This window comes from Amblyomma mixtum, chromosome 1, assembly GCF_055824585.1.
Source record: "Amblyomma mixtum isolate Tamu chromosome 1, ASM5582458v1, whole genome shotgun sequence".
NCBI classification, from domain to species: domain Eukaryota; kingdom Metazoa; phylum Arthropoda; class Arachnida; order Ixodida; family Ixodidae; genus Amblyomma; species Amblyomma mixtum.
In genome coordinates, this window is record NC_143012.1 from 144525701 (window position 1) to 144546678 (window position 20978).

The 20978-nt window shown below is 47.9% G+C and overlaps 1 protein-coding gene across 1 annotated transcript in view; it reads left to right on the top strand.

Moving 5' to 3' along the window:
- LOC149367826 (uncharacterized) overlaps positions 1-20978 on the top strand; it is a 191573-nt gene extending 170595 nt beyond the window's left edge. Inside the window, exon 10 of the mRNA XM_089575339.1 lies at positions 20842-20978. Within this exon, the coding sequence (XP_089431465.1) occupies positions 20842-20978 (137 nt within the window). The remainder of the gene's footprint in view (positions 1-20841) is intronic.

Consider the following 20978-nt stretch of genomic DNA (forward strand, 5'->3'; position numbering starts at 1 on the left):
GCCGCAGGTGGCTCCATGCTCCTTTCCGTGAACAGGCCCCGCTTGTCAGGACATGATCACTGCTCCTCCGCCTTGTCACCCATGTGTCTGGACTAGCTCCGTTCGGTCCATCAGAAGAGCTTGCTTCTGAGCACCGGTCGTTGATCGTTCTGCATCTTGCCAAGGACCGCCCGAACACAGGCAACACCCAACACGAGCAAGTGCCCTCTGCCAACCGTCCTGCCAACCGTCCTCTCCTGGCTCAGAAGCTCATCAACCCGAAAGACGCGGGGTCGATCCCGGCCGCGGCGGATGAATTTCGATGAAGGCGAAATTCTAGAGGCTCGTGTACTAGCGATGTCAGTGCACGTTAAAGAACCCCAGGTGGACGAAATTTCCGGAGCCCTTCAATGTGCTTCCGGAGCATTTGCATAGGTTCCTGCATTGCCCCAATTTTGAGTGATTTCTTTTTAGCTATGCATGACAGAGAACTAAATAACCGCTTAAATGGCACAGCTGTTGCAGCAGTTTCTCGCTTTGTGGATGACTATCTAGTTTTGTTCACCTGTGACCGCGAAGCTTTTAGTAGGGAAGTGTCCAAAGTTCGAGGTGTATTTCCTGATGTTCTTGCCCCTTTGGAAGTGACTCATGAAGTTCCTGTAGAGGACACAATCAGATTTCTAGACTTGAGCCTGAAGTATTCAATTGGCAGTGTGTGCTGGTCTTTCGAGTCTAGGGCTAATAAACTGTTGCTACCATATAGTTCCGCGCACTCGAAGCTTGTTAAAAGAGGAATTGTCATGTCAAGCTTCAGGAGTGCATTTACAAAATCCTGTCGACATCAAACCGCACGCAGCTTTAGTAACCAGGTAGAGAGGCTTACTGCTTGTGGCTATCCGCTTCACGTTCTTTCGTCTGTGGCCGTTGTTTTGTTGAAGAAACTGAAATGCTCCCAGAGTCCTGAATGTCAAACAAGTAAGCCAGTAGCAGCCATTCCCTATATACAAAAGATATCACATAATTTGAAAAATGTTGGAAAAAGAGTCGGATGTGGATGTTGTTTTTTCGGCCCCCATTAAGTTATCAAGCTTGTGCATGCCTGTCAACAATCCAGGGAAAACTATCCCCGATTGCCGGAAAAATCATGAGTGCAAATTCTTGAAGTGTCAAAAATATGTCGTGTATTCTATTCCTCTCACTTGTAATAGGTTTTATATTGGCCAGACAGGACAGTGCTTAAATGATAGGCTCGGGCAGCACCGCAACAATGTTGATAATAGAGTCCCGTAACCTCAGCATGCACTGCAGTAAGTGCGAGTGCACCCCATAGTTTAAATTTTGCAGAGTTGAGGATAGGAACAGAGATAAGCTGTGCCGTGAAATAATCGAGGCTTCGAACATCAAGATGTATGGCGACACATGTGTAAGCATTCCATCAGAGTCTTTATCTCAAAAAGAACTTCGCTTCCTGAATTGCACATCTTAGCTTGTATTGGCGTGAAGAATCCGAGTGCATGAATGAGCTCATTGGTTTGTTCTCTATTTTGGTGCCTAAATGTATTTATACGTGCAGCGTGCCAAATAAATCTCAGTTGTTAGTTCAGCGCTGTGTTGTCCGTTTCTTTCTTTCTCTGCTCTCTTCTTTGGCTTTCGGACTTGCACTGCTTCAATCAAACACTACGGCGTCTCTCATAGTCTGAGTCGCTTTGGGATTTTAAACTCTAATAAGCAAAACCAAACCGGAAGCACATAAACCGCTTCTGCGTTTCCGCGAAATCTTAATGCATTACTGCAATAGCCACCGTCTCTACCCGGCACCTGCCAAGAGGTTGAGTAAGGCGGAGGAGCGAACTCTGCGGCGCCTGCAGACAGGAACTCTTCTCTGTCCCGCCATCTCCAAGCACTTCGATCCGAACACAGATGCCCGCACTGTGGAGAGATCTGCGATATCTTTCACATGGTGTTGGCATGTACTCAGAATCCTCACCTTCCCCCTTCCCTCACCCCCACCCGAGAGGCATGGGAGACTGCCCTCCTCAACTGCTCCACACTGGAGTCCCAAAGGGCTCTAGTAAAGCGGGCGCGAGACGGGGCCTCGTCGTGCGGTGTCCCTGACCATGTAGCGGGGTCTTCTGATCCCCAAACTCTCTCTGAGTGTTAAAAAAGTTTTTCACCACCACCATCTCGAAAAGCTAACGGCCACAATCACTCCGTCTCCCCCGTATCCGCAGTGATCACCTGAAACAGTGCCTATGAATATCGCTGCCCCCAACCGATCCGCACAAAAATGCAAAGCAACGTCCTACACTGACTCACCCGCGGAGGGTTGGCAGGCGCGTTTCATCAAAATCGAGGAATACTGCGAACTCAGTCAAACTCGCATCAAGGCTTTAGAAGCACACATCGAACGCTCCCTCCACACAATCGGTGCACAAGTCACACAACAATTTCAGATTCTGAGCAAAGCTATAGAAGCAAAGGGTAAACTCCTCGCTGCTGGGGTACCCGTGGCCCCAGCACCGACACCCGCTACACCCTAACAACTTTCCCAGCCTAATCATGGCAAGCAGCTCGGGGAACACCACCATCTGGCAGTGGAACTGTCGCGGGTTCGCACGTAAGCGCCCGGTCCTCCAGCAGTTCCTCACCGCGAGTGATCGCCCCGAACTAAGAGCCCTCCAAGAATGAGACAAGGAAACGCAGCTTGCCGGTTACTGTACATAACTATCGGAACGAGTAAAGCCTCGATTAGCCACTCTCGTCAAACGTAATCTCACTGTCCTCCAACACAATTGAAATCCAACTTTCCCCGAACACTTATTCTTAGAAATATTACCTCGACCCTCTCGCAAACGTCGCAATGTTTGTAATTAGTGTCTATAGCCCTCCCCGAGCACATAAGGATATTTTCGATGTTTTTTTCCTCAAAGTCCAGCAGCTACCACAAGGACAACCCCTCCTTATCCTCGGTGACTTCAACGCGCATCACCGCGCTTGGGACTACCACTACGACTCGGCTAAAGGCCGACGCCTTTGGAATGACTGGCATACGCACCAGCTGACCCTTATGAGTATGAGTATGAGTTTATTTCAAACAAGCGTGTTTACATACATGTTTGAGGTGCATGGGAGTAACGGACGCCTCCTACCCCACTAGACACGGTACGGGCCTACACCTGGATAGAACGCTGGATCTTGCCTTTACGACCTCCGAAGTTAAAGCTACTTAGTGCCACACTCACGATTCTTTCCGCACGCACAGGAAACCGCAGGACAAACCTGCTACTAATAGTGACATCAAGGCGTGGACAACCGAAGTTGCCCAACAAGTGGCCGACGCCACGCAAACCGTCGAATTAGAGGACACAGTCCCACACTGCGACCGCTATTAAGCCCCTCTGTGGGAGCGCAACAAGTCGCTCGAAGCTCTACTCGCGACTCGGAAATGGCACCCTAATATCCGACGTACACTGGCGCGCACGCACACGAATATCGAGAACTATGCAACCGAACTTACTTGACAGAGCTGGCACAACATTTATGACCAGATGAACAAGACTACAAACGCTCGTAACACGTGGAACCTCCATCGATATTTTCTCGGCCCAGTTGGAGGCAAACTCCCAACACTTTAACAGCTTGACCGAATCTTCCACGAGTATCCTGGTACGCCAGACGAGCTCAAACAAGAGTTTATAAATACATACATTCGCCCCGAAGACGCAACCAACCTCCCCTGCTATCAGGACGCGGACAATCGCGGCCTAGACGTCCCACTCACTATTGCGGAGGTCCGAGCAGAACTCAATCGCCTCAAGACGATGTCGGCGGCTGGCCCCGACCGCATTTCAAATAAAGAGCTTAGGAACCTAGACGCATCCATTCATGCTCTTACCGACTATGTTCAAGAATGTTGTGCCAGCGGTAACATTCCTCAGGAATGGAAATGCGCCAATCTAGTCCTCATCCCCAAGCCGGGCAAACCACCAACCACCGTGCCATCTCTCTCACATCCTGCGTCGGGAAGCTGATGGAACACATTATCCACTCCAGATTCTTAAGATACGTCGAAGACAACCATCTACTACAAGAAACAATGTGCGGCTTCCGCCCTCATTTAGCGGCCACGGACATTATGCTTCTTCTCCATCATCAGGTAGTCATGAGACGTACACTAGACACGAAAGTCATCGCCGGCCTCGAGGTTGCCAAGGCATTCGACAACGTCCTCCATGAAGCGATTCTTCAACAACTTCAGGCTCTCAGTGTCGGACATCGCACGTCTGCGTACGTCCGCGATTTCCTCTCCGATCGCACTGTACAACTTAACGCCGGCACGGCAGATCCTTCCATCATCTCTCCGGGAAACCGCGGCACGCCCCAGGGCGCCGTGCTTTCGCCGATGCTTTTTAACGTTGCACTAATAGGCCTGCCCAAGCTACTCGCCGACATCCCTCACCACCATCAGGGCGCCCCTACTTCCGCCTGCGTAGATGAGGAACATTTATGTGACAGCATTATACTTTGCATCATGCGATTTTCAGTCCTGTGTTTTCGCAAAAGGTGCTCATTTGTCTAGAGAGCGATGACGCCACAAGATTAGGTGAACCGGGTGAGAGGGTTATGGCGTCACAAAATCACCTGACTATGGCGAAAAAGGTGGAAACTGAAAAATAAGAGGGAGCGAAAGCCGTGAAGCTGCGAAACAAGCCGGTTGGATCATGTTCTCGGCGGGAGAAGAGAAATTGCCGGCACCCAGCAAAAAAGAAATAAAAATCGATGACCGTTTATTATTCCTAAGCACAAATTATTGCACAAAAACACTTTTTTTTCATTGTTGGGGCTACAAAATTCCACGTCTATGGCAGAACTCATGGCTCAAGGTATGCACAGTACTCTCAAAGAGGTGTGGAAAGCACTATAGCTCTCGCAACTCCAAAACCTCCCCCCAACAAAGCCAGATAGCGACCTGCTCGAGAAAGTCTACATTAGTCGGCCCTGTACGGTCGACCGGGAGGAGATACGAAGGAGACACAGCGACGTGTACCTGATTCAAAGGAATATGCATCCTTCATATAACATTGAAGAAAGAAACGCAAGAGTAGCGGCCATGCATACGGCATGAAACAAGAAACTCAACAATATATGTGGAATTGTGGACGACCCGCCGTGATGGCTCAGTGGTAACGCCACTCGGCTACTGAGTTACAGTGCCAGAGTTCGGACAAGACCGCGGAAGCTGCGTTTCGATGGTGGCGAAACGCAAAACGCACCCCTGCGCTGTGCGATGTCAGTGCTCGTTAAAGATCCCTAAGTGGTCAAGATTATTATGGAGCCCTCCACTGCGACACCTTCTTGTCCCTTTTCTCTTTCACTCCCTCGTTATTCCAACCTTACGGCGCGGTTCAGGTGTCCACCAAGATACGTGAGGCAGTTACTGAGCCATTTCCTTTCCTCGAAACTAATTTTTATTTTCTATAGGTGGATGCAGTCGGAGCAAACAAGGAAGTGATGACCATCGTGGTCTGGACTAGTTCAGTATCTATGGTGATATGCGCCTCGGTGGTGGTGGTGGTGGTCAAAGAACTTTTTTTGAATACTCAAAGAGAGTTTGGAAGGTAAGAGACCCCGCTACTTGGTCCCTATCCTTAGTTCGGGACACCGCACTATGAGGCTCCGTCTCGCGCCCGCTTTAATAGACCCCTTTGGGACTCTAGTGTAGAACCGTTGAGGGGAGCGGTCTCCCATGCCTTTAGGGTGGGAGGGGAAGAAGGGGGAAGGTGAGGATTGCCATCGGCCACACCATGCTGAATATGCCGGTTCTCGTCGGTGGTGGTGTTAGTGGAGAAAACATTAGGAAGGGAGAGGAGGTATGTTTGGATCAGCCCGTAAGGAACCGATCCTTACAAGCACTAGGTGAAGGCTCCTGTTTGGGCCCCAGTGGCGGTGGCCGCCGCCGGGGCTCGCGACTAAGGCTTGTCAGGCCTGTAAGTCGTGGCAGTCGAGCAGGATCGCCTCCCGGACCACTCGGGTGGGGTTGGGGACTGGGCGAATAGCAAGGTTAGAGGGGCAGGCCCATAACATGTTATTGTCTTAAGTATAGCTTCGAATGACAAATCCGTTGTTCTCAGGGACTCAAAGAATGCCTGCCGTCACCTTAATAAGGAGTTGATTCACTTGCTAGCGTTGTTATTACTTTCTAAGCATCCACCCAGCCTGGCTTCAGTCACCAAGTTCCGCGATCGTCTTGAACCAGATGCAGTTGCAGCGCGAGAGGCCTGTCGGAACGTCGAGCAGGGTTGTTTACCGTATCTAGCCTACCGCCTTCTCCTAACAGCGTCTACACCGGGGACCCCGCTCACCGGCGTATCGTTTGGGCTCCTCCTCACATGGGCCTTGAGAGAAATGAGGCAGCTGACGCCGCCGCCCTCGTGCTCTCACCGGACACTTCCCCTCCGACCCAGATGATTAGGAACTGGAATTCACTCCGGCTTACTCCATCAAAAACATTGTTTTACTTTATCAACTTGGCCACGGTCTCTATCTCCGCAAGTGTAAAGGTATCTCAAAGGCGGAGGAGCGGCTTCTGCTTCGCCTGTGTATTAATACTTTGCTGGTCCCGGCAGCTCTCAAACACTTCCACCCTTTTTTCCTAGGGAGCTGTCCGCACTGTGCGGAGAAGTTTTCGGACATCTGCCACATGGTGTGGGCCTGTGCCTCCAACCCTGTTATCCCCCCTCACCCCAACCCAACCCGGGAGGACTGGGAGGTGACCCTGCTCGGCTAATGTGACCTGCAGGCCCAACAGGCCTTGGTCGCGCGAGCCCGGGCGGCGGCCGACGCCACTGGGCTTCCGAACTAGGGACCTCCACCTAGTAATTGTAAGGGCTGGCCCCCTTTGGGCCAGCTCATGCATAAGCTCCTTAAGTGTATCCGTACATAAATGTTTCCACCACCACCACCTTGAACTACTAGGAGGAAACGAAGCCGTTCATAAACATGTCCGAACTCCTCTATACCTGGTGTCTCCCCCCGATGACCGCAGGCTACTAGCGTAGTAGCTTCAACAACGTATGCCGACTATCTCGCGCCACACAGAACAGGCAGGCAAGCGCACCCAACGCCGCATAAATTCCTTAATAAGGCGGAAGAAGACACCCTTAAGAGATTACAAACAAGCACATATCCAACACTGGTGAGACCACACCGGTGGTATTCCACGCTGTGCGGGCACTGAGGAGAGCTGCTTACCTTTACAACATGGTGTGGCCATGTAAATTCAATACCACAGTTGACCCCATTTCAAATCCCTCGGAGGAGTGTTGGGAGGCCTTTTCACTCTTTTCAGCTATGACCCTAAACACCAGCATTCGCTCCTGTCGAGAGCCAGCGCGGCAGCGGTATCTAGTGAACTGCCGGACTACATAGTCCAAGCTTATGCTCTCAGAAGATTCTCTCCGTACATATATTAAATACTTCTCACCACCACCACCACCACACCAATAAAGCTGTTTTTAATCAATCAGTCAGTTGCAGGGGGAAACCGCCGCCACTTACCTGAAAGCGCGCTAGAGGTGTCCACTTACACAGGGAGCGAGTTATGCGCCTTTTCTTTCCTTAAAAACAATGGATTCTAAACTTTCATCTGCTTTTGAGAAAAGGAAAGGTGCATATATCTCTTTCCGCGCTTTGTAGCCAGACACCACCGCTAAGATGTTCACTGTGCGATTGATGTGTCCACTGATCAAAACACAATTGCTACTCAATGACTTCACTTAGACGGACACCACTGGAACCCGTGGACTGTGGCACGAAGTACTTTCGCACTGAACAATATATACAAAAAATTGTTGGCGTTCAACCCTCGATTAAGCATGGTCAGACATGGTTTTCTGTGGTTTAATGTATCCTCGCTCTATCCTTCGCCAACGGGCCCTGTTGATGTTCTTTATCATAAGAATTATCTGATTCAATTATGTGTATAGATACACAGCCGAAGAACCGGATCGAGCCCGCGACTCCTTCATGCCTATATGCGAACGTCAAGCAACCCTTCGCTCTTTGCATTGTCTTATAGGATGAATGGCGAATCACATGGTTCCGCGCAACTGCGAGATGAGCGCTGAATCACGTTTCTCAACGCTGTTGCGAAGGCGAGCGAACGGGCGAACGCCGCCGGCTACGCGCGCCGCAGCTGCGCCGACTTGCGGCAAGTAAGATGGCATGACGTCACAGCCACAACCCCCATTCCTGCACTTGAAGGTCATTCTTCGGAGCGGCATGACCTTGAAGTTTTGCATTGGAGGAGTAGAGCTCCCGCTCTAAAAGGATACTATGCCCTTCCTCTGATTAGTCGGCCTCGAGCTGGCTGGTGTCTGTGAGCCTTTGAGGAGCGATGGTGTGCGTGGCACGTGAGGGCGCAGGCAAGCCGGGTACAACCAGACTCTGAGCCATGCTCTAAGCCGTTGCCCTCCCCTGCACCTTCAGGTGCCATCCTTACACATGGTGTAGGAAGTTTTCTTCGTGGTTATCCCCTGGCGAGGCATCCTCTGCCTTAGGGGCAGAACCACCAGACATATCATGGTATCTTGAGGTTTATGACGATTGACAGTGCAGGGTTCAATTGGCTGAAAAAAAAGTGGGCTATGCAGGTTGGTTTAAAGGGACGTGCTCCAGAACAGAATTTTTTTTTCATTTATGCCAGGTGGCGAAAAATTTCACACTTGCGATATATTTGCCACTGTTTCTGAAATTTATTGTCCATATTCGCATGTCTTATTTTGTTCAATTTGGAATTTCATGCATTTTAAATATAAGTGTTCTTGTGCACCTGTTTTCGCAAATATATACCTGCATCAGCACCGAAATATATCCCATTTTGCTCGCAGTCATTGCTTTTACGCATTTAAAACGAATTGAACAATGTAAAAAATCAAAACTTCTATGATGTAATATTCTTTAGAACGTCCCGTTTTGATGACACTACATATTTTTAACAATTTTCAATTCAGTTCGCAACTATAAATTGCAATAAACATAGTATAGCTGCATTGCCCATAATGTAAACCATATTTATACTAAATTTCATTGTGGTGCAACAAGCGCCAGTGCAAACAATGTCGTGCACAAGTCCTGGGGTTGCATGAAATTATAAACGAATAAAATGCATTACAAATTTTTCAGAGACAGTGGCAATGCAGCTGCTGGGGACAGGAAACAGGAACTTCGAATTGCTTTTTCAAGCTATAAAACTGATTGAGAATGCGTCTGAAAAAAGGCTTTCTCTCGACACCTGCAGCTCCCCATTCATAGCAAACATCAGCATCAAGATTTGCAACCGTCGTGAAGTATTTGAAATCTTTATTACGAAAAGGAACGCCGACCAAAGGTTGTTGTTAATACGGAGACGTTTCGGCTTCCGTACGGAAGCTTTCATCACTGGGCAGAAAGCCCAAAGCATAAAGCTTAAGACGTCGCAGTAATTGCCCCAAGCATCTTGCGTACGTAGGCGAGATATTGCCTGCGCTGTTGTTAAGGGTTCTTTCTGTTGTTTGGACTATTAGGGAACCGAGATACCGACCTCATATCTTCCCAGTTCTCTTGCGACGACTGATGCTTCTTTCCAGACTATTTTTTTCCGTGGCGGCTTCTACGTGATCGAGCAGAACTCGCCGTACTTGAGCTCGGGTTGAACTTCAACACGAGACCTGCGCTGGACGCAAGAAAAATCCTTTGTGGTGTTGAACGGGCTATAGGTCAAGTAGATAACAACCGCCGAGATGAGGCCCGAACTCGTGCAATAATCCTTGCCAAGCTTCCGCGACATCCTCCAACCCCCCCTTCTTTCCGAGGAGAGTTATGCTCTCAAGAGGCTGCGTAAAAACACGGACATTATTGTACTTCCCGCTGACAAAGACAACACTACCGTCATCTTGAACAGCAATGACTACGTTGAGAAAATGGCTGGCCTTTTTTTTAGGACGACAGTACGTAGTATTTACCGATGAAATGGTTTGGTTTGGTTTGGTTTTATGAGATTTAATGTCCCAAAGCGACTAAGGCTACGAGAGACGCCGTAGTGGAGGGCTTCGGAAATTTCGACCACCTGGGGTTCTTTAACGTGCACTGGCACAGCTGAAATGGGAGCCTACGCCCAAAGTAGAAAGAAACTTCCATATTCTTTTGAATGTCGTCTTCTGATTTGTTCCACCGGACCACAAGTCACTTTATTTCAAGCATCTCTGCCACAGTGAATCAGCTCCTGCCTTGTACGGTCTCCCGAAGATCCATAAGTCTAACGTCCCGAGGCGACCAATAGCTGACTTTACACGGTCGCCCTTATACCGCTTGTCGGGCTGCCTGCGCAAGGATTTCGGCACCACTCGTTGGAAAGGGTTTCGACTTCCATACGTGACTGTTTCGATTTATTTGAAAAAGTATGCGACTTCACGGTGGTGGACGACGACGTCATGGTGTCCGTTGATGTGAAGTCGCTGCTCACCAGCGTACCGGTGGATCTGGCTGTGGGAGTGTGCCGTTCAGCGCTGCAGAATGACGTCGGATTGTGTTAAAGAACCCCTATCGCAGCATCGCATCTTCTGAAGCTGTTGCAGCTCTGCCTTGAGAACATTTACTTCGTTTTCGGGGTACAGTCTATGGACAAGTTCATGGCACCCGTATGGGCGCATCTATATGGGTGACAACCGCAAGCCTTACGCTGGAAGCAGCAGAAGCTCGCGAACCGCACCCGAAGGTTTTTGTACGTTACATCGATGACGGCTTCTGCATTATCAGAAAGGTTGCGTTATGGCGCTTTCACAGATCACATCAATAGCATGGAAGATAATATTGCCACGTATCATTGTAGTGTTTGTTCGTTCGCGCTCAAGGCTGCAGGAAAGGGCTGTTATCATTTTTGTTCGTGACGCGAGAAGCGACCAGTCTAATCTCGATTGATCACAGCCATGCCGAGCTGCATCTACGTTTTTCCAGATTACTCTAGACGATCTCGACCTGTTATCTCGAAGTTTCCTTCCCTGCTTTAAATTGAACGATGCCGCGAGCAGCCGGCATTCGTAGTTCGACGATTGACGAGCACGCTTGTTGCTTACGCCGCCACCGAGTGAGTCAGTTCTTTTGCGGGCGCAAGTCAGCCCAAATAAAGAGATTCGTTCGCAAGTATTTCTGGTGTCTTCCTGACCGCTGGACTGCCGTCGCTACAACGTGACATCTGGTGGAGGTGCTGGGTAGCCTTCCAGATACCGGATAACCCCTGCAAGTCGTGACGCCAGCCCTTTGAGTTATTCGCCGGAAGACCTGACTCCAGTCTGCCACGCAGCCTCTGGAGCCTCCAGCCATGACTTACGCCGCAGCAGTGCGCCGTCCTGTACCTCGACGACGGGAACCAAGCCCCTAGCGCCCTTAGCCAGCTGCGCTGGAGCGCCGCCCTCTCGCCCCAACTCGCCCGTCCTACGAGCGTCGTACACGCCAGAGGAAATGCGTCGGGTGGAGAACACACGACCAGCTCCGGCCACAATGCTTCCACTGCGGAGAAGCCAGTCACATTCTCCGGTACTGCCGATACAGGAGAATGGGCATCCGAGGGTTCCCTTACGACGCCCCACGAACCCGACCTGGCCAGCGACCAGCCGAAATCGAGGATTTTTTGCGTCGGGAAGGATACTCATCGCCGAGCCGCCTATCGCGTTCTCCGTCGCCATCGTCACTGCGCTAAGTATCTCCTAGCCGAGGCTGCGCAGTGCGTGGACGCTTCCCCAGCCCCCGAAGGTTGAACTGAATGGGGCAGCCTCTGGAGGTGAGGTTGCTTCTGAGCGCAAGTACTAAGCATCCTCCATCGACGAAAACAGAAGACCATGCCCCCTACGACAACGACGATCCCTACAACGACGATCCATACGACGACGACGACCCCTACGACGACGACGACCCCTACGACGACGACGACCCCTACGACGACGACGACCCCTACGACGACGACGACCCCTACGACGACGACTATCCCTACGACGACGACGATCCCTACAACGACGACGACTACTACGACGACTACTACGACGACAAATACGACGACAAAAACTACGACAACACAGACGACAACACCGACGACGACGACGACACGTCCAGACTTGAAGCTTTTACCGCTGCCCTTACACCTTATTAGGAACGCTAAAGGACTCTAAGTTCTCGAAGCATTCTCCGTGTTTAATTTCATTTTAAAGCATCGAGACGATGCTTCTTTGGAAGGGGGGTAATGCCACGTATCATTGTAGTGTTTGTTCGTTCGCGCTCAAGGCTGCAGGAAAGGGCTGTTATCATTTTTGTTCGTGACGCGAGAAGCGACCAGTCTAATCTCGATTGATCACAGCCATGCCGAGCTGCATCTACGTTTTTCCAGATTACTCTAGACGATCTCGACCTGTTATCTCGAAGTTTCCTTCCCTGCTTTAAATTGAACGATGCCGCGAGCAGCCGGCATTCGTAGTTCGACGATTGACGAGCACGCTTGTTGCTTACGCCGCCACCGAGTGAGTCAGTTCTTTTGCGGGCGCAAGTCAGCCCAAATAAAGAGATTCGTTCGCAAGTATTTCTGGTGTCTTCCTGACCGCTGGACTGCCGTCGCTACAACGTGACAATATTCAATTCACTGTAGAGGAGGGGGCTTCTTGCCGTCTTCCTTTTCTAGACGTTTGGGTTCTACGCCGTGGCAACCGCCTTTCTTTCAAAGTTGATAGAAAGAAAAACCACACAGGCCAGTATCTTCATTTTAATTCTGTTCACCGGGTTTGCCATAAACGCTTCGTCATGGCTTCCCTAGTCGGACGTGCCAAAAACATCTGCCCAAGGCCAGAACATCGGGCTGCTGACCTACGCCAAGTGCGCCGAGAAATGAGTGAATGCGGCTACCCCAAGTACTTCGTGGATTCCGTTCTTCAACGGTCATCACGCCCGTTAGAACCAGTTGGTCCTCATTGCCAAACCCGAGCCACTATCACATATGTGCCGGTCGTGAGCGAGTCTTTGGCTCGCGTTTTGCGCACTTACGGTGTGCACATCGCTCACGTTCCTGTGTGCAAGCTGAAGCACGAGCTGGTTGCCGTCAAAGACACGACAAAGAAAGAGAAGTTTCGTGGCGTCATCTATGAGATTCCCTGCGTAGAATGCGACTGCTCCTATATCGGCGAGTTGTCTGCCCGTGCCGGGTTGTCTGCCCGTGGGTGTGCGCACAAATGGCACACAAAATCCCAGCGATCGCATGAAAACAGGGCGACGTCATCAAGCGGCTGTATAGCGCATACATCTAGCCGAGCACCGTCACCTAGAGAATCTTCGCCTTCGTCTTTACATACCCGCATGAAAAGGAAGCGCTGAAAAGGGAGTGCTGATTTCTTCGGTTTTTCTTTGTGGATCAGTCTACACTGAGTTTAAAATCACTCATGCCTTGTCTATATTTAAATCAACTCTGAAAATTTTGCTTTTGTAGTAGTATAAGGCTTAGGACCCTTCTGAATATGCCTTTTCATTATTGAATATTTTGATAGCTTGCACTGTGCTCTGTCTTGCTTGCTTTTGTATATAGTGGAATATCATACATAGCGATCGTTATTTTATGTGTTCATTTTGTTTTTGCGGTGACAATCTATTTGTTTCGCTTGCATCGCATATACGTTATGTAAACTAATGTGTATTAGTTTTTTGCTATTATACAAATACCTGTCTTTCTTCCTGTTTGTTTATTTCGAGTTTAGTTTATTATTAATTTACCTCCCCGCAGGGAGGCGTCTGCAGCATGCAGACGTTGGTGAGTGGCGACACCACGGGGTTAACCCGAGCATCCGCAGGGACATCCCCTCAGGGGGATGATGGTGAACAATGCGTCACCACGGACCCGAGCATCCGCGCTTAGCCGTGCGTGGCATCGCCGTGTCCGGGGAAAAGGGGATCCTGGTGGTTGAGCCGATGCCGAGCGTTTGGACCCTTAAGGCCCCTCGGCGGAGGCAACACACCACTTTGGCCCCAGCTTCCTGTAGACGGCACCTCCGGCCTGACCCGACCGGGGGAAATCGGCAGTCGCCTTTTCCTGTCCTCCCCTCTACCTTTCACTTTCCTATTTCCTTTCTTACAACTTTCCTGTATCCTCCTCTCTTCTTTGTTTTTTTTCTTTTTCCTGGCGGCGAGGGTTAACCGTGTGTGACCAACTACCCTGAGTTGAGTCATATTAGGTTATAGTTAAGGTGTACAGCTGGCGTGGGCAGGACTTTCTTTCAAGTACCTGTCGCGTCCCCTTGTTGGACTCCATGGTGGGTGGCTGGCACCATGACCGAAAAACTACATTTTTTTATGGCTCCCCCCCTTTCAAAACTTGATCGCTCTCTCAAGAGAGGGCGGACCGAAGCAGATGACTTTTTCCAGAAAAGAAAAGTATCCTTTCCAAAATTTCATGTCATTCACAGTAAAGCAGAAGAAACACAAGCAAGGATAATATCCCCATTCCAAGTCTCAAAACGCTTGACGGATGCCTTAGGCCTTGGCTACAAGGTGTCAAAAATGGCTAGTGGCGACTTACTTCTTGAACTGCGCGACAGCATACAACACTCAAAAGTTGCAACAATTGTATCCATTGGGGACATCCCTGTCTCTGTGACCCCACATCGGTCTCTGAATACTGTACGAGGCGTCATCTCTGAAATAGATTTTGTCCACCTTTCTGAAAAGGAAATGCTCGAAGGACTTACTGACCAAGAAGTTATAGATGTCCACCGGATCAAGATCCGGAAGGATGGCAAAGAAGTGGACACCAAACACCTGATCTTGACATTCAACATGAGCACATTACCCGAATCCATTGAAGTAGGCTACCTGAAAATAAATGTAAGACCGTATATTCCCAACCCACGCAGATGTTTCAACTGCCAGAGATTTGGCCACGGCTCCCAGAGTTGTCGCGGCCGCAAAACTTGCGCAAAATGCTCTTCGAAGGACCACCAATCCGAAGAATGTGTTGCTAACCTACGGTGTGCAAACTGTGATGGCGACCATGCTGCCTACTCCAGGGCTTGTCCGTCCTGGAAAAAAGAGAAAGAAATCATTACTCTCAAGACTACGCAAAACATTTCTTTCAAAGAAGCAAGAAGGCAATACTCTCAAACAAACAAATTCACCTTCACTGCAAAAACAAACTTCGCCGATGTGGTGCGTGGGCGCGGCGCACCACACCAGGCTTCGGCACCTGTCCAGGCCACACGTAGTGAGCCTGTGGTGGGGCCATCCGCGCCGTCTGGTGGAGTAGCTCACGCTACTCCGCCTACCCCAAAGGAGGGGACGCAGACCCCCGGGTCGGCGGGCCCAAAGACCTCTTCCCACAGGTCGAGGTCAAATTCGAAAATCAATGTGCCTCCTGCACGGTCGTCCAGTGCCTCCGCAGAGGCGATGGACACGACCCCGGGCAGCCCCTCGCCGTCCACGTCGGATGGTCGGCGGAGCTCCCTGGATCGGTCAAAAAGAGACAGGCCCCGAGTCACGGGGCCATAAACAACTTGATCTAGTTTTTTCAATCAGCACAAACACAAAACTAAGATGGCTTTCATAATACAATGGAACTGTAGAGGAATGTTGAGGAACTACAGTGATATAACACATATTCTAGGGTCAGTGATGCCTCTAGCTCTATGTCTCCAGGAGACCAATCTTGGTCCACAACATTCAAATATCTTAAAACATTATAAAACTTTTAGACGTGATCGCGAACATGCAAATAGACTGTCGGGAGGCGTCGCAATCATCACCCAAAGCGGCGTCCCGGCTCAAGAAATCAAACTGAAAACGAAACTTGAGGCGGTTGCAGTTAGCGTCATCACCTACAAAACCATAACAATATGTTCCGTATATCTTCCCCCACACATCACATTAACATGCCAAGATCTAGAAGGCCTGATCGATGAACTGCCGGAGCCATTTCTGGTAGTTGGCGATTTTAACGCTCACTCTCCGTTTTGGGGAAGCGAACGCTGTGACTCTAGAGGCCAAACAATCGAAGATTTTATACTTTCTAATAATGTCTGTCTTTTAAATACGGGAAAAGCCACATATTGCTGTCCAAGCTCAGCAAAAATGAGCTCTCTCGATTTAGCTTTCGCATCACCATTACTTTTTAACGATTTTAAATGGGATGTTTTAAATGACCCCATGGGCAGCGATCACTTACCTACCATCATCAGGCTCTCATCGTCCACTCCAATCATCCCCACAAGGCCACGGCGCTGGAAAATTCAGCTCGCCGACTGGTCACTTTTTACAAAAAGTGCCACTCTGGAAAAGGAATTTTGTGACGACCTTAGCACAGATGAAATTAATGAGAAGTTTACTGAATGCATAATATCGGCCGCAACACTCGCTATACCACAAACAACAGGACTTGCACAAAAGAAACACAAAGTGTGGTGGACAAAAGAATGCACATTAGCAAAAAAACAACAAAAGAAAGCCTGGAGCGCTCTGCGTCGATATCCCACTGCAGAGAACCTACTCACCTTTAAGAAGGCAAAAGCCAGAGCGCGGTATGTGCGAAGAAATGCAGAGAAAACCTCTTGGCAGAAATATGTCTCCTCAATAAATAGTTCAATAACATCAAAGAAAATGTGGGAAAAAGTGCGTAAATTTACTGGTGACCATACCCCTTTCACACTTCCTCTCTTGACAGCACCCGGGACACAAACATCTTTAGAAGAACAGGCCAACATACTGGGCGAGCATTTTGCTGAGATCTCAAGCTCATCCAACTACACAAACACATTTCAAAAACACAAAGCAATAGCTGAGAAACAAAGATTCCCATCTGGAGCAGGTGTTCATGAGGATTATAACCAGCCTCTCACACTAGAAGAATTAAATAAGGTACTATCTTCTGGCAAAAAGACAGCACCGGGACCAGACAACGTGCATTACGCTATGCTTGCACATCTCTCCGAGGCTGCTGTAGAGGCACTGTTAAAATTCTTTAATAAAATCTGGATAACTGGCAATATACCTGACGAGTGGAAAAAAGCAGTCATAATACCTTTTCTCAAACCCGGAAAACCACCAACAAGTCCTAGCAGTTACAGACCAATAGCCCTCACCAGCTGCATTGCTAAATCTTTCGAAAGTGTAATAAACATTAGATTGACCTTCATACTTGAATCTCGGCAACTATTAGATACACACCAATGTGGGTTTAAGAAAGCATGCTCAACCACAGATCACCTTGTCCGTCTAGAAAACACCATCCGGGAGGCGTTCATCCACAAGCAGCACTGTATTGGGGTCTTCTTCGACTTGGAGAAGGCCTACGATACTACGTGGAAGTTCGGCATCCTCCGTGACGTAGCAGAGCTAGGTATCCGCGGCAGGATGTTGAACTGCTTGAACGACTTCCTGGCTAACCGCACATTCCGAGTCCGCCTAGGAGCAACTCTCTCCATGACTTTCACCCAAGAGAACGGCGTACCCCAGGGGTGCATTCTAAGCACGACACTCTTCATAGTAAAAATGAATTCCTTAGCTAAAGTAATACCCAAGTCCATAATGTATTCAGTCTATGTAGATGACCTACAAATAGCATGCACGTCCTCCAGCATATCAACCTGTGAGAGACAAATACAAATCACACTAAATAAACTAGGTGCTTGGGCAGACATAAATGGGTTTAAATTTTCTCCTCAAAAAACAGTAGCTGTTCTTTTTTCATTGCGACGAGGCCTACAGGTCGATCCCAATCTATACTTGAATCACACTGCGCTACCAATTAAACTAGAACACAAATTTTTAGGCGTAACTTTCGACAAGAAACTCACATTTCTACCACATATTAACAACCTTAAAAAGAAAGCTTCTCAAGCCCTCAATATATTAAAAGTTCTCTCACGGAAGCGGTGGGGGTCCGATAGAGCAAGCCTTTTACAAATATATCGCTCTCTGGTGCGCTCCAAGCTGGACTACGGGTGCATAGTATATGGTTCGGCAAGAGCATCCTACTTAAAAAGATTAGACCCCATTCATAATCTTGGTCTGCGCCTATCATCTGGAGCATACAGAACATCACCAGTAGTTAGCCTTTACGTTGAAACTAATGAAGCCGCTCTTGAGGATCGAAGAATCGCCCTTACATGCTCATATGTCTTAAAAATCCGTTCTCTTCCGAAACATCTCTGCCATCCAGTTTTAACCAAGTGCCCATCTAAAAGATTATTCATCAACAAACCACATTCTATCAGACCATTACTGCTGCGCTTTGAAGATAAATGTGAAGAGCTAACAGTACTAGATGCCCTACCGAATATTGCACAAAGGAATGAATATTTACCACCATGGTACAGCCTGCCTTCAGTATGTGACCTCACAATGACACATTTAGATAAAAAGCAAACGCCAAATGAGTACATATTACAGGAATTCTTTGCACTACAAGAAAAGTATGACACTTACATTGAATTTTATACCGATGGCTCAAAAACAGAAAGTCACGTTGGAAGCGCAGTAATCCAAGAAAATACTAAACAGATACTGCGACTACCAGAATGCGCATCAGTTTTTACTGCTGAGAGTTATGCCATCTTTGTAGCTGTAGAAAAAATAGTAAGAGAGAACATCAAAAATAGCATCATTTACACCGATTCCCTGAGTATGCTCAAAGCACTGCACTCCAGAAATGCTGCGGAACCCATAATAGGTAACATCATACATAGCATTGTTAAAATCACAAAACAAAAACATAACATTAAATTCTGCTGGGTTCCTAGCCATGTTGGAATCGTAGGTAATGAAAAAGCAGATGTATGCGCTGCACAAGCCCGGAATGGCCAAATAAAACAAGTGAGCATACCGCACAGGGATTGCTTAAAGTTTATCAACAGTAAACTCAGAAATAAGTGGCAGGCCGCATGGCAAGATCACGTAAACAACAAATTAAATTCTGTGAAACCAATTTTAGGGGAATGGCAATCATGTAGGCATCAAGAACGTTTTACCGAAGTTATTTTATGTCGGCTCCGCATTGGACACACCCACCTCACGCACTTTCTGCTAGCCAAACAAAACAAACCTCTCTGTGAAATGTGTGGTGCTGAACTCACAGTGAACCACATTTTAATTTCATGCATAAAACTAGAAGAACTAAGAAAGAAATATTTCACAACATTTTACAGGGAAAGCATCCCATTACACCCCATGCTACTCTTAGGTGATCGAGCACTGGTTGATATTTCATGTATTTTTAGGTTTCTCAAGGAAGCCAACGTTTTAAACAAACTCTAAGTATTTTTAGAAAGCTTCACCATTAACAAAAACTCTAACCTTGTGTTTGGCGCAGCATAGCCTCAGTTGCTTTTGCGCCATAAAAATCAATATAACTAACTAACTATTAATTTACCGAGGGTCCAGCTACAGCCCCCTGACTCTTGGATCATTCCCTGTATATTAAGGTTTACGTAGTCATCCCCCCGGACTGCATAGTTGTTATTTGATTGATTTGATATAATTATCCAAACCACTAAATTCTTTAGATAACCGCTGTAATACCCGTTTAATGATAATGATTAATGAGAAATGCAATATCATGAGTGTGTCCTGTATCTATTCATTAACCGGTGTCATGTTATCCCCGTTGTATTATTTTCAGCCGTCTTCAACTATAATGCTGTTTTTTAAGCACCAATGCGATCAAACTAGGATACGGTTATAAGATTCTGCTTTTGTGAAACTGAGCAGCTAACATCCTGCAGAATAGTTTCTCTCTCTTTATTCCTTCCACTCATAACCAAATAGCGAGTGTATAGGAGATGAAAAACAGCCTTGAGCTTGAATCGTTGTCGTCTGGCCGAAACAGTTCACGCCGAAGTGTATTTTATCAGTTATTCCGCCATCTGTACTACAGGGCGAACTAATTCTTCAACCGCTTTATTCTCGCATCGGATTGCACACGGTAGTAAGTTCTTTTTAGATCATTCCAGCATAGAAAGTCTTTCTGCCATGTATTCCTCTTATATTTAGTAAATTTAGTCACCTTCCTGCTGAAACTGTCTACAGATCATACAGACCGCTTTTTACAAGTGTTTAGCTCACGCACCATAATGGCGGGAAACATCTTTGCTTGAAGTTTTAGTGCATTTTAGTGCTCTTGTTTAACATTGTAACCACTCCGCTCTCTTGATCCTTATAGTTAGTAATAAATTTATTGCGGGTGGAATTACCGAGACATTGCTTGTGGAAAATAAAACTGATTTATAAGCGCTCCCTAAAAGTTGATTTTTTTTTTTGCGCGAACGATAGCGGGAATATTGGGAAGACAAATTGAGGTTGATGTGAGCCTATCATCCTCTCTTAAGGCCATGGTTTTTACAGCATTGCGAGCGTACTTATACTTTTCTCTCTACAACAGCGGCGACGAAATCTTGCTCCTCTTCACAAACCGCTAGATATATTCGTGGGAAATGGGCTCTATGGGATTTTCTAATCTATATCGAACCAGTTAATTTACATTTTAATAGTAACTTTTACCGCGTACAGTGATTGTTGTTGCTCTCGAACCGAATAATTCTTCGTGCACTGCTACGGCTTCTATTGCCTTGTAGTTTGTCAGTACTCTGAAGCATGAAATGCATGTTTCTCACTATAGTTTCTCCAATTCTGGGTCACTGATGCTAAAATAGGTTCTGTTTTTCGCTGCTCACACCGCTTGCTCACCGATGTGTCCCTGCCTACAAAAATGGAAAGGTGGTTCCAGTGATGATTAACGGAGGAAGTCCGTATTACAAGCTGCTGCAGACATGGTGAACTTAAAGACAATAATTTTTTTTTCTGTTTGCACAGGCAATCTCGCCGCCCAGAAGCACCTTTACGGAGGCGTCTTCTTTGTGGACTCCCTGCCAAAGACGGAGACAGCCAAAGTTAGCCGACAGGCGCTTGCACGTGCCCTTGTGGGAGCCGAGGAGACAGTCACGAAATAA